This window comes from Zonotrichia leucophrys, chromosome 6, assembly GCF_028769735.1.
Source record: "Zonotrichia leucophrys gambelii isolate GWCS_2022_RI chromosome 6, RI_Zleu_2.0, whole genome shotgun sequence".
NCBI classification, from domain to species: domain Eukaryota; kingdom Metazoa; phylum Chordata; class Aves; order Passeriformes; family Passerellidae; genus Zonotrichia; species Zonotrichia leucophrys.
Window position 1 is genome coordinate 32,434,846 of NC_088176.1, and position 13,939 is coordinate 32,448,784.

Here is a 13,939-nt window from a genome sequence, read left to right on the forward strand (position 1 = left end):
TTTTGTAGGAATTAAGGAAAGCATGGGGTCTGCATACCAGAAAGCCTCTTTTTAATCTGCAGTTGGATTTTTGATGCCCTACTCGTTTACATTTGTGTTTTCCTTAACTTTGCACAGGATGCCATTACTCCCTACAAGGAGATCCTGCAGATGTACTGGGAGAAGGTGACAGGCTTTGTGAACGCCCGCTGTGAGGGGCTGGAGCCCTGGCAGCTCATTGGGCTGACTTTTTCTTCCACGCTTGCAAGTGTGTGGCTGCATGGCTTCCTCTGCCAGCCTGAGAGTAAGTATGGGACATTTCCTTACCTTTGAGGGAGGGGAGGTGGCCCTGAGCCCTTCCTGGGCAGTGGAAGGAAGGAGGGTGGAACAAGGCCAAACTTGGTAAAACAGACTGTGAAAAATCCGTATTTTATGATTGGCTTTTCACAAATATTCAAATGAATATTATATGTGTTGTGTTAGAAAGTTATGGTGTGTTAATTTTCTTAAGTAGTGTGTTAAATATAGTTTTAGGTTATAACATCATGTTAAAATAGAAACCATGCTATGTGAGATACTTTTTTTAAAGAGAGGACTCGTACCAGATAGCAGCCACAGGACACCCAAATCTTTCAGAGAAAGAGAATTTATTGCTCCATTATCGAGTTCTTCCCACCTTGCTCAGCCCTGAAGGTTCAGTCAGGATTCAGAGGAAGAAGCTGACACTGCCCAGACAGAATCCTGTGTTTAAATGGAATTTATGCATCATGGATGAGGTGTATGAATATGCAACAGGCTGTTGCTTTTAAGGGTTAATCCTCTGTTAACGTGGCTCCTTTTTGGGGCTTATTTTGCCCAGAAAAGGTACCCAGACATCTGTAACTCTTTGTTTCTATTGTCTCATACTGTCCTAATGCAAATTGTCCAAATTATTATTACCCTAATTATATTACTATTTTTATAACCATTTTATTACTATTAAACTTTTAAAATTTAAAAACCCAAGTGATTGGCGTTTTTCACAAGACTTTCTGCTGTCACCTAATATTTACCAAATTCTTCTCAATTAAGGTCAAGGCCTGCCTGGCGAATGAAGCTCCCCTGTTCTGTCAGAGGGTGCATGGAATGTGCTTCTGCCTCCTTCCCTTTCCCTCCCCTCCCTTTTTCCTCTGGCTGAACTGTGTGCTTGTCACAGCACACTCTTGTTGCCCAAACCCTGGGGGGATTTATGGAGAGCTGGGTTCCTGCGAGCTCAGTCACTGCTGCAGAGTGCCTGGATAACTCCTGCTTGTTTCCCTTCCTGCTGGGGGAGGAGCTGTGGCCTTGATTCCATGCTGGGGGCACATTTCATCCTCAGAATGTTCGAGATGTAACTGCGTGTGACAGTGTGAAGAAATTTTCTTCTTGTGATTTTTTTTTTTTATTTTTAAAGATGTGTTTCCGGAGTATCTTCCTGTTTTGAGCGGTTTCTGGTACTGGCAGCTCTTCGGTGGAGCTGAACTCTGCAGAACTGCAGTTTCCTCTGGTGGTGTGATGCCCTCAGAGGTGCATTTCAGTTCCCACAGGCCCTGGGGTTGCACTCTGGTGGCAGATTGTTAAAAACAGCCAAGTTTTTAACCTGATGTCTCCTTCTGTGTCTGTTTCTGAAGCAGCCCTTTCTGAATGTCTGTAAAGAACAAATTGCTGTGAAACTTCTGTTCAGGACAGTTATCTTCCTAGTTAGTATTTGTGCTGTTGCCCAGTGTATTTTGTTTAAGTATGGGCTGGCTCTTAGGAGATCTGATTAAACTGTCAGAATTTTTCAGGAGTCTTTTCTTGCTGTGGAAATTATTGATGGAACAGTGTGCACACTGAGATGTGCAACAGAAATTTAATTACCAGGGCACTAACAAGTATTTATTGCAGAATGTGCCAGTTAGTATCCTTGGTAGCTTTCCAAATTGTATATATGAAGTGAAATGTATATTAAGTGTAGATAAAAGTATAGTCTTCAAATGGTTGATTTTTAAGCTTTATTTGGTTATTTTTTGGTTTGTCCTCTAACTGCTGGTGTGCAGGCAGGACTGGGAAGGCATTTTTGGTGGCTGTAAAGCATCTGTGTCATCCTGATTTCATTCCTGCCTTTGGAACTACCCGAGGAGTTTTCCATGCCTGTCATCAGTGGCTTCTCTCATTTGAATCTCTGTGGAATTTCTGCCCTTCCCTCTGTCCATCCCCTTTCCCTGAGTCACCTCCCAGTGCATCCAACAGGGCAAATCCATTCTCACAAATGCCCCTGTTCTCTCTTTGCTCTGGGAGCCTGCTTCACACTGCTCAGTGCTTTTGTTTTTAAGCAACTATTCTGCTTTTTAGAGGCAGGAAATGTTAATAATTCCTTACCTTTAGCAAACCCTGAAATCCCTATTTTTCCATAAAATCCACACGTGGGTGTGAATTCCCATGTAAGTAAGAAACAAATAACTGATTCCTGCAGTGCAGATGTTTCCATGGCATGATCCATCCATGAAAACCTTTCCCTTGGATCCGCTCATCTGTCTCACCCTGTGTTATTTCAGCTTGGATCAGGAATGCTGGGCCTGGATCGTGAGCTGCATCAGAAGTTTCTGTTTTGTTTTTTTTGTTCCTTAAGTTCCTTTCTGCTTTCTGTCTTCCAGGTTTGACATCCCGAACTAAAAAACAGTTCTTTAAACTGCTGAGGAAAATGCCGTTTGTTGGGGCTATAGTAAGTATTTGAACAAGTATTACAGGACTATTCCAGGTCCTTTTTTCAGCTCTTTTGGAGAATGTACAGTTGAGTGCATCTTTGTTGTCATGTCCCTGTGATCCTAATGAGCCAGGACACACACCTGGAATGTCTTCTGCTCCCTCTGGTTTAACGACAGATGTAATTTCTATCCAATCTTTATGTCATAGCATCACTCCCATAATAAGGGGGTTCCACCTCTTTTTAACTTTTGAGCTATTTATCTTAATAGAAACTCAATAATGAGTGAATTCTCCAGTAACATTTTAGATTTTAAGGAAATTATTTTAATTCTGGAAGAAGGTTCTGGATTGAACTGGAGTTATTCTTCTGAAGCAGTGTGGAGTGTGAGACAGCAATTGTCACACTGACAGCAATTCCACACTGTTGTGCAATGTGTTTTTATTTTAATCAAGCAGCTGGCTAGGATTTGTTCAAGGCTCAGGTAACTATTAGCAAAAGTTAGCAGAAGGATATCAACATTTTGTGTAATCATTAAAATGTCCCAGGAGCTCTAGTGTTTGGGAGCTGGTCTTTGGTGTTTGTTTGTTTGGGTTTTTGCTTTGTTTTGGGGTTTTTTGGGGGGGGTTTTCTGGAGTATTTTTGTGGTGGGTTTCGTTTTTTTTTTCCAGTTTTTTTTTTTTTTGAGTTTTTGGGGTGGTTTTTTTTTGAGGTTTTTTTTTGAGGGTGTTTTTTTGAGGGTGTTTTTTTGATGGTGCTTTTTTTGAGAGGCTTTTATTTTTTTGAGGCTTTTTTTGAGGATTTTTTTTGGGAGGGTTTTTTAAAATTTATTGAGGCTTTTTTGGGGAGGGTTTGGGGGTTTTAAAATTGTGTTTGTTGTTTTCTTTCTTTTTTTTTTCCCCTCATAAAAAACTTGAAACGACAGCTGTCAGCATGTTTTATCAGGCCAAGGACTGGGGCTGAAGAAATGCACAGCTGGGTTTATTTCACCTCGTAAACCACGGCATCACATTGATTGTACTTCCTGCTGCTTGCTGTGCTGTGTATTTACACCCTGATTCCAGGGGTCACATCTCTTCCAGGCAGCTTTATCCAAGGAGGAGCACAGAGGAATTGTATTTGTGGGTGAAGGGAGGAATGGTGAATCTGACTCCATGTTCTTAGGAGAATTTATTATTTTATGATACTATGTTATATTAAAGAATACAGAAAGGATACAGACAGAAGGCTAAAAGGATAATAATGAAAACTCGTGACTCTTTCCAGAGCCTCGACACAGCTTGGCACTGATTGGCCAATGAGACAAAATAATTCACATGAAACCAGTGAAACAATCACCTGTTGGGTAAACAATCTCCAAACACATTCCACATGTGAGCACAACACAAGAGAAGCAAATGAAATAAGAATTTGTGTTCCTTTTTCTCTGAGGCTTCTCTGCTTCCCAGGAAAAAATCCTGGGCCAAGAGATTTTTCAGAAAATATGACTGTGGCACAGAGGAATTTTTTTCCTTTTGGTGTGGGAGACAGGAGGAGTTCTGCAGTTTCTCCCACATCCCTCTGGAAGGGACTGAATCCCCTCCCTGGCCTGTTAAGTGCCCCAGCTTTCACCTCCTAACCGGAGTAGTCCTTGGTGAAGCAAATTCTCTGCTCGTTTCTTGCCTGCCTGTTAGAAAGGACACTTTATACAGTCCCTGTTGTGTCCAGGCTTCCCTCCCCAGGGCTGAGCCTGCTCCCCTGTGCCAGAACACTCCTGCTGTCTCCTATCTGTGTCCTCTTCCTGCTCCCTGATAACTTATCAGGTGCTCACAAGAGGCCTTGACTTTGAAGCATTCCAACGTCCAAAAGTCAATATCCCAACACCTGTGTTGCCTGGAAGAAGAATCCTTACTTTGGAATGTGTTGAGAGAAGAAGTCTGGGGTTTCCTGAGTGCAGGGTGTGGGTGGGAAGAAAGAAAATCTTTCTTTATTGACTCTTTATTGAGATTTCTTTATTATGTCTCCATTTTTGTGAGTTTCCAAGCTGTGTGTGTGGGGGTAGAGGAGGCAAAGTCCAAACCAATGCTCCTGAAGACTTCTACAAATTAAAAACTGTGGCTTGAAAAGGTTTGCTGGATAAAAAATGCAGGTTTTTTCCTTGAGTTTTATTTCTCAAAGGGGTCAAAGCTCCCAGTGGAGCAGTTCCTGTCTGCTCCATCAGCACCACAGATACAGGCAGCAGCTCCTGTCCTGCACACACTCAGCAGTTATTTAGAATTTGACCAGTGCCATAGTTTGATAGGCTTTTTTCTTTCTTTTTAGATTCAAAAGAAGATTGATGAGGCCTTGAATGATGTCACTTCCAGTTTATCCTTCCTGAAAGATGAAAGGGAATATATCAAAGCGCTGCCGGAACAAGGCATGAGCCAGCCTGAAGTGCTGCAGAAGATGAAAGAGTACAGCTCAAAAGGTGAGTCTGTACTGCAGCAGACACCACACATGACACTTCCTCTCCTAAACGAGTCCCAGGAACTCCTACTCATGGTTTCAGCTTAAAGATTTTGTCCCCTTGCAATTTCTTGTCTGTTTTTCTTCTGGATGTGACTGAGATTTACGAGTTCTAACGCTGTACATTAAAATTCTGTTCCTTCCATCAGAATTCTAGGCTGATGGGGAGAGGAGAATTATGGAGGAGGTTTTCTTTTTGGATTGCATTTCTGAGCAGCTGCCTTGATGTTTGGTTTTACCAGAAATGTGAAGCCCCAGAAATACTCACAATCAAAAAAGGCAATTTCCAAGCAGGATTGTTAGGGAATTTCCAAGGCTGTGACCTAAGTTAAGAGAGACAATGGGTTTGTGCCTTGCAGAAGCCTTTTAAGGCAGAGTGATGATGGTGTTCTCCTGGCTTGAGTCCACACAAGCAGTGTCTGACACTTCATCTGAGCTGCCTCTCTCATGTAAACACGTTCCCCCTGATTTGTGTGCTTCTTACTCCCCGTGAGCAAATCTGGGTGACTTCCTGTCCAGGGCAGAAGATACAACTGCCCTGCTCCTATCCCAGATTTGAGAAATGCCTTGAATTTTCTGCTCCAAATTCAGAGACACACAATTTTGTGCTCCAGTATTCTGGAACAACTTCCTTCTTTTCTGCTGCTGTGTATTGCTAATATTGTTTCTGTCTGTGTTTTCTCTTAAATTTTTGTTCTTCCTTCACTGGGTTCTTTTTTTTCCTAAAGTCCTCCCTCCCATTTTCACCCTTCCCACCCCTTTGGAAGTTGCCTGGAGACTTAATTAAAATTTAATTGAGGTGCCAGCACTGTGGATTTGAGCAGTACAAACTTGGCTTTTCCATCTCTTCTCAGCTTACTGTTTTGGTGGGTGCTCTTTGAAAGTGGCTTTAATTTAGTGTCCAGTTGGTTGAACAGCAGTTTGGGGAGGCTGCTGTGGATTAAGTGGATTATTTATTAATATAACTGCTTGCTCCAGCTACATGTTGGTTATGTGCTGACTCTTTAGTCATCATTTTCTTGCTGTTTGCTAACTTCACACAGTGCCAGAGGCTCAGCTGTACACAGAGCCGTCCCTGGGCCACAAAACTCAGGGGAATCTCAAAAGCTGAGTTGTCCTCCGTGGAACTGAGGGGATTTTCCATGTGCTTTTCCACCCTGTCTGGGAATGGCTGAGTTTGTGAGCAGTGTGCCCTTCCCTCCCTTGCAGGAGATGTGCGCTGGCAGGACGGGAAGGTCTCTGGGACTGTGTACAGTGGTGAAGAGAAACTGACCCACCTGCTGGTCAAGGTAAGGTGCAAGCAGGCCAACTTGGCGTTTTCAGGGTGACCACAAACCCCTCAGAGCTGTTCCAGCATCCCACAGTAAATAGGGAGGATCTAAAACTTAATTCTGGGAAGGGGAATTAGTGGCAGTTTGGGCAGTGTGACTTTGGCCAGGTAACTGTCCCTGTGAAAGATAACTCTTCAGGTTATCTTACCTTGTAGAGATAACTGGGATCTAATCAGATGAGATGTTGAGTGAGAAAATAATTAGTAATTACAGGTGAACTGGAGACTGGTATTGGAACAGCAATCATTGTTTTGAGCAAAACTAAACTTTTCACTGTTTTGAGCAAAACTGAACTCCTCTTGGTTTGAGCAAAAGAGAAGCTTTGGGAAATGCTTTTTGAGCAGTGGAGCACTGAATCACAGTGTCCAAGTGCAGTGGAGCACTTGGACAATGGAGCCCTGGCATGCTTCAGTGGTGTTTCTGTGAGGTCTGTTTACCTGCTCAGGAACTCCTCCCTTTGAGAAGGCTGCAAAATAACCTGAACAGCCTAAAGGTTTGTTTTCAAGTACATCTCCTTCCAGAGTTGTTTTGCTAGAAAGGGAAGTCTGGCCCTCTTGTTCCTGGGAACAGTTTTTGTTGCAGGCTCTGTTGGGTGGCTCCTATTATTGCTGTTTTCTTCCTCATGTTGACATTTTCTGTGCCACTTCTGGAGAAACAAAGCTCAGAGCAGCCTTTCTGGAGGGGGCTCGGCTTGGATCACTTTGTGGAAACATTCCCTTTGTTTGTGCTGATTATTCACTGGTTTGTTTTGCTGTATTTTGTTTAACATCCCTGCAGTTGCTTTTTGATCTGGACTGCAGGAGGTTGGAGCTGGCCTGTTCCAGCCTTGTACCCTCAGAGTCCACAGTTGTGGAATGAGCAGAAATACTGGTTTCCACAGCCACTTTCCTTGTGCTGTGGGTGGGCATTTGTGCTGTACTGCCTGCTTCAGAACCCCCTCTTAACAGCAAATTTGAGAACAAGTTCTGCTAAGTCACCTTTTTTTTTTTTTCCTGATTTGTGTAAAGCAATTGCAGGATGTATCTTGTGTTATTTAAAAACAGCAAAATTATTAGATCTGTCCTTAAAACAAGAGAGATTGCTGTACTGTAGAATCCACTGCAGAGGTCTGAATGCCTTAGAAAAACGTTTATTTTTTTCTTTATTTTACTCCTCAGCTTCCCAGCTTGTGGCATTTACTTGCAGGAGCAGTTAAGTCCTGTAATATTCTTAGGGTAAAATGCAGCTCATTTCCTTCTGGAGGGCACATGGGGAGTTCTTAAAGCCTCATCTGCAAGTCTGACTTTCTCTCTCTGTTTTCTGAAGGTGTATGAAGAGTTTGCCTGGAGTAATCCTCTCCATCCAGATATATTCCCTGGTCTGAGGAAGATGGAAGCAGAAGTAGTGAGGATTGCCTGCACGCTCTTCCATGGGGGCCCCAAATCTTGTGGTGCTGTAAGTGAAATGTCTTTGCCTCCTGAACATTTTGGGCATTTTTGACTTTGATAAGTGCAAATGCACCTTGTGCTCTCTGGGTGAGCTCATTCTGGTGTATTCCATGCCAGCTGTGTGGAGGTTGCTTAATTCCTCTTCTTGAGAGAGACAGTTTCACTCAGAGAAACAGTTTTCTGAGCATGACCATCTAGTTCAGCTTTTTTCCCCCCGCTCTGAAGTGCCACAGGCTTGGTGGCAGTTGGAAAGGAGCAGCCTGGCTGGGTGTCAGTGGGGAGTGTGAGCAGACAAGTGTCACTCTGAGAACTCCCCTCAGTTTCACTCTCTGAGCTGGAGATGTGTGAGCCTGCCAGATTGCTGAGCTCAGGGACAAGCCCAGCTGGCTGCCTGGCTGCCCACCAGCAAGCAGGCATGGCATGGATTGTCAGCTGGCCAGCTGGAAAGCTGCATTTCCATGTGGCCTTCCTGTGCTAACCAGTTGTAGAGTCGTGATAAAATTCCCAGCAAGAGTCCAAATGTGTGTTCTTAAGCTGGTGGAGGGCAGTGGTGACACAAGAGCTTAGGAGCTGAGCTGGCCTTGAGTGGGCTCTCCCTGGCAGCTGGGGACCTGCTTGTGGTGAGCAGTTGAGTCCTGGAGTAGCTTTGTAGAAGGTGTAGCTGGGATCAGACTCCCGGGGGACTGAAGATGAGCTCAGCTGTGTGGGAGTGCTAGATGTGATTGCGTTTGAGAGGAGGAGGAGGAGGAGGAGGAGGTGACACCCTCTGACCTGACTTGTCCTCTCAGGACTGTGTTCCTTGTGCCACTTTCAGCTTGTGAAAAATGCCAGTCACTTGTTTTTAAAATTTTTAAAGTTGAAGAGTAATAAAATGGTTATAAAAATAGTAATATAATTAGAGTAATAAAAATGTGGACAATTAGGATTTTGGACAATACAAGAAAATAAGAACAAAGCATTACAGATAGTCCAGGTACCTGTTTCTGGGCAAAATAAGCCCCTAAAGGACCCACGTTAACAAAGGATTAACCCTTAAAAGCAACAGCCTGTTGCATATTCATACACCTCATCCATGATGCATAAATTCCATTTAAACACAGGATTCTGTCTGGGCAGTGTCAGCTTCTTCCTCTGAATCCTGACTGAGTCTTCAGGGCTGAGCGAGGTGGGAAGAACTCGATAATGGAGCAATAAATTCTCTTTCTCTGAAAGATTTAGGTGTCCTGTGGCTGCTACCTCATTCCTTTCTTAAAAAAATATTCCACATACATAGTTTTTATTTTAACCTTACATTATAACCTAAAACTATATTTAACACACTACTTAAGAAAATTAATACAGCATAACTTTCTAACACAACACATGTAATACTCATTTGACTATTTGCAAAAAGCCAATCATAAAATACGTATTTTTCACAAGCTTTAGAGGAGGAACCTGCCTCTTTGCTTACAAAAACCATTTCACCTCACCTCAGCTGCCTCCTGGCTTGCAGAGCTGAGATTATCTATCCCTGGAGTGGGGCAGGGGCTGGGATGAAGCTGTTGGGACTGGTTTCTGTGAGCAGTTGGGACATCAGCTGGCACAGCAGAGCAGGCAGAGAGCTCTGTGCCCCGGGTGGCTGCCTGGGGTTTTGTAATGTAAAACACAATGTAAAGGTGTCAGCCTTGGCCTTGGGTGCTCTCCCACTACAGTGGAAAAGTGGGATTGCCTAAGAGAGGGTCAGAACAGGTAAAAAACTGCATAGCCAAAGTGAGACCTGCATGAATGTACTCTGGGGGATCCTGCTTTTCCTTCTGTCCTCCTCTCCCTCCTGAGGATGGTGCCACACAGCAAAGGAAGGGCACAGCCTGCTGTGGGGTTCTGTCCTGGCTGCTGAAACACAGTCCCAGTGGCAGGGAGAAGGGGAGGGCTGGAAAGCTGATCAGCCAGAAACAGAAGATGAATTGCACTCCTGTAATTACCCTGTCTGAGTGAGTGTTTCCAGTGGACTTCTCGTCTTCCTCCCACTGCTCTTCCTGACTGTGAAGGATCCAGAGTTTTGTATTTGCAGGGTGCCCTGTGGCAGGAAGGAATGATGAATCTGACTCCATGTTCTCAGAAGGCTAATTCGTTATTTTATGATACTATATTATATTAAAGAATACTATACTAAACTATACTAAAGAATACAGAAAGAATACTTACAGAATGCTAAAAGGTAATAATGAAAACTCGTGACTCTTTTCCAGAGTCCTGACACAGCTTGGCCCTGATTGGCCAATGAGTGAAAACAACTCACAGCAGAATCCAATGACACAATCACCTGTGGGTAAACAATCTCCAAACACATTCCACATATGAGCACAACACAGGAGAAGCAAATGAGATTGTATTGTTTTCCTTTTTTTCCCTGAGACTTCTCAGCTTCCCAGGAGAAAAATCCTGGGCCAAGGGATTTTTCAGAAATTAAGACAGTGACATCCAGAGTTGCTGATCACTGATGGGGAGATGTGGGTGGGTGTATGGAGGTCACATGCTCTTTAAGTAGTTGGGCTCAAAGACTTCTCTTATCTTTTTTTCTTCTCCCCAGAACTGAATTAACATTTCAGAATAATTTCTGGAGGCTTGGGCAGTTGCAAACTCAATTAAAAAGAGGATTTTTTTTCAAACTGATGACTTGCTTTCTGTCTTGGGAAGGCCCTGCTGCAGCTGGTGGCTCAGTGCTGCAGTTATACTTCTGTAACTGGTGAGACTGTAAAGCAGAGAGGTTTTAATGCTAAAGGTTCAGACATGCCTTTGCCTTAAATTGCTCCGGGAGATGCTTCAAGTTTTTAAGCAGTTTTAAAAGTAATCATTTTCAGCAGTGGATGGAAGTTTCCTATTTCTCACTAATTACTGCTATTGTTCTTACTTTAAGTGTGTTATGCAAGAGCAAAGAGACAGGGATCAGTGAGTTGGGGCGCCTGGAAGATTCTAATCACATTCCTGCAATGATTTGGAAGGACTAATTAGGCTCAGCACATAGAAGAGGAACAGGGTAGTTAGTTCTTCTCTGATGTGCTCATGTTCACAAGGTGCTTTGTTTTGCAGTGTTAGCTGTGTGGATTTCCCCTGTAATTTGGGGAGAAATCAGCACTTTTATGCAAGCTGCAGTATTTTTGTTTTAAAGTGGCTTTTTGAACTTTAAAAAGAAAGGGTAGCTTTGAAGTGTAGGGAAAAATTCTGTGTGCGTGTGAGACATGTGAGTATTTGATGTGGATTTCTCTGGGAATTCATCATCCACTTATTCTACAGCTGAGGACAGGAGAGAGAAGGCAAAATCACCAGATGCAAGCAGAAGCTTCCTGTAGAAACCCATTTTGTCTCTTCTCCCCAAATTCTGTGGCTTACAAACTTTGGCTGCACATTTGAAGTAGGGAGATGTGAGTAACATGTCTTGAGGGGGGCCTAAACTGTGCAGATCTGTCAGATTTTATCTGTAGTGATGAGCAGGTCACCTTGAGAGACACAAGTTGTGGAATTTACAACCTGCAGGTTTCCAGGGGTTTTATGGGAGGCTGCCACAACATTATGACCATGCAGTGGATTGTGGTGTGATTTTTTACTCTTGTTACCCTAGAAATAAATTGTTGTTTGCTTTTTTTTTTTTCTAATTCATGGGTAGTTCAGCTCAGTGAAACTTCTGGTTAGCTTTGTCTCCAGGGTCTGAATGGACATGTTTTTAGGTGAAAATGGCAGCAAAACTTCAGAGACCATGAACCAAAGTGGTTCTTTAATGTTTGACAAAGGAATCCTGCACCAGGGACCCTATCTCCTATTGCTGTTGTAATGTTGAGGTTCCAGAGCACTGGGATTTGGAGGGAGGGAGCAATGGAAATCATACACTGAGTTTGGAAAGCAGGAGGGATACTTATTCCTTGTGTTCTCTCCTCTCCCCTCCCATTCGCAAAACAACAAATAAATCAAGAGCACAAAATGTCTGTTTACCTTCCTTTTTCCCCCACACTTTGCCTGGCCTTTGAAGATAGTGCAGGGCTGCAGAGCTGCCTAAACAATGCTTGTTTCCAGCCCCTTTTCCCATGGCAGGGAAAAGCCTGTGGCTTCATTGAGGGGAGAGAGGAATGTGTGTGTGTGTGAGCCCTGGGCGGGTGCTGAATCACCGCAGGCTCTGGGGAACTGATCCTGTGACACTGATTCAGGCTCTGGCTGCAGCACAACGAGCTTGCTGCCAGTGGCTGAGCTGACAAGGCCTCCTGTAAAGGAGCAGCCCCCATGCACAGGTATCATCCATGTGGCTTTTGCTGTTGGAGCTGTGCTGGGCTAAAGGTGCTGTTCCAGACTTGGGCACTTCTCCGTGCTGCAGACTCACAATGTGCTGACTTGGGCCAATTTAGGAAGCTGAGCTGGCTGAAATTCAGCTTTTTTGGGTGGATTTTCAGCTGTCTGAGCAAGCTTTCTGTGTGGTCATCTGCCAGTCTGGGTGCCTGGGAGAAGATCCATCCTGGATGCTTTTCCTTACCCTGCATGTGACTGGCTGCTCTGACCTGCCAAAAACTGTGTGTGGCTCAGCATTCCCATGATAGAGCCAGACTTTGGGGAAAGGCTTGTTACACACAAAGGCAAGGTGTTGGTGTTTTGGTGGTAGGATTGAAATGAGAATAACACTGTACAGAGGCTGCTTTTTCAAGAGCAGATTATCTAGGTGAGCACAGGGAATGCTGCCCAACAAGGAGCTGGTGTTCAGTAACACGAATCCCAAGATCCCCACGTCCTTCCTAGCAAAGTTTTCACAATCATTATCCTAAGCAGTGTTGCAAGGGTAGGTGCAAGTATGCAATAATCCCATTCCTCTTCTCCCACCCAGTAGGAAGGCAGTCTTATCACCAGCTGGGTTTTTTTTTTTTCCAAAGGTAGTCACAACCTGACAGATCTTTATTCATAAAGGGTGTTGAGAAGTGAGTGGCACAGCCCATAAAACCTTTAAAACATTGTTCCTGCTGCCATCCATTTGCTCCACAATTAATGCAGAGATGTCTTTATCCAGTGAGAAGCTCTGTAAGGTTTTATCTCTGACAGCTGTTGCTTTTAAACTTCCCCCAAAAAGCAGGAATTGTCTGTGGTGTGACAGTTGCTTCTGCACTGCCTGTGGCAGCAGCTGCTGCTGGCTTGGATTGTGTTAGGAACAAATCTTGGCAGGCTGTGAACTTTGTTCCTTATCTCTGTACTTCGTGTTTAGTCATTGTCACACAGTCACTTGGCATTTTCAGGGTTTGCAGCCATGTCAGCAGGGAAAAACCGAAGGAAAGCCCAAATGTCATAAGGCACACAAATGTGATTGGCTCCTTTTTCTGTTTATTTTTGAGGGGGAAGAGGTTTAAAAGGGGAAGTTGCAGTTGGCTCAGCAGGTCTGAGGAGCAAAATTAGTCCCCCACAAGCAGTATAAGTAGGTTTTGATTCCTCATTTATGTGAACCTCTGTATAACTGTCCCAGGTACTCCATATCCTCAGTTTTTGGCTCACCCAATAAGTCAGCCTTCAGGCTGCCTAAAAAGCCAACCTGACGTTTTCCCAGGTTAAAATTTTACTGGGGAAGGTTGTACCCAGTGTCCCCTGCATGCCAGAACTCACAGAAGCTGACCTACAAGAGACCTTCCACTTGAGGAGTTCCTTCCTGTGAAGAGTTTAATTTGTGTATTTGCAGCAGCTCTTGAGTTCAAGTATGCAACAGCAAACCTGTGTGCGCCTTCCTCTCCTCCACCTCCTGATGCAAACGCTGTGGTCAGGGTGGAGAGGGCTGGGACAGCAGCCTCAGTGGGTGGTGTGGGCACTGACTGGGCTGGCTGGGGAGGGGAATGCACAAATTCCTCCTGGTGTAAAGTTCCTCGTGTCCCTGAGGGCTTGGAAGCTCTGGTGTTGAGCAGACCTGGGCTGGCCTCAGCAGAGAGGAGAGGTGGGAGAGTTCCAAGTGCTGCAGCGTTCCAGGTTCTGGGAAGGTTTTGTAGCTGAGGAGTGGTGCCAGCCCTGAGCTG

At 44.2% G+C, this 13,939-nt stretch overlaps 1 protein-coding gene across 1 annotated transcript in view; it reads left to right on the forward strand.

Annotated features, from left to right (window-relative positions):
* The window catches only part of SGPL1 (sphingosine-1-phosphate lyase 1), a 30,491-nt gene that overhangs the window by 8,043 nt on the left and 8,509 nt on the right, over window positions 1-13,939 (forward strand). Inside the window, exons 2-6 of the mRNA XM_064717410.1 lie at window positions 118-283; window positions 2,634-2,701; window positions 4,985-5,132; window positions 6,380-6,459; window positions 7,807-7,935. Of these exons, the coding sequence (XP_064573480.1) occupies window positions 118-283; window positions 2,634-2,701; window positions 4,985-5,132; window positions 6,380-6,459; window positions 7,807-7,935 (591 nt within the window). The remainder of the gene's footprint in view (window positions 1-117; window positions 284-2,633; window positions 2,702-4,984; window positions 5,133-6,379; window positions 6,460-7,806; window positions 7,936-13,939) is intronic.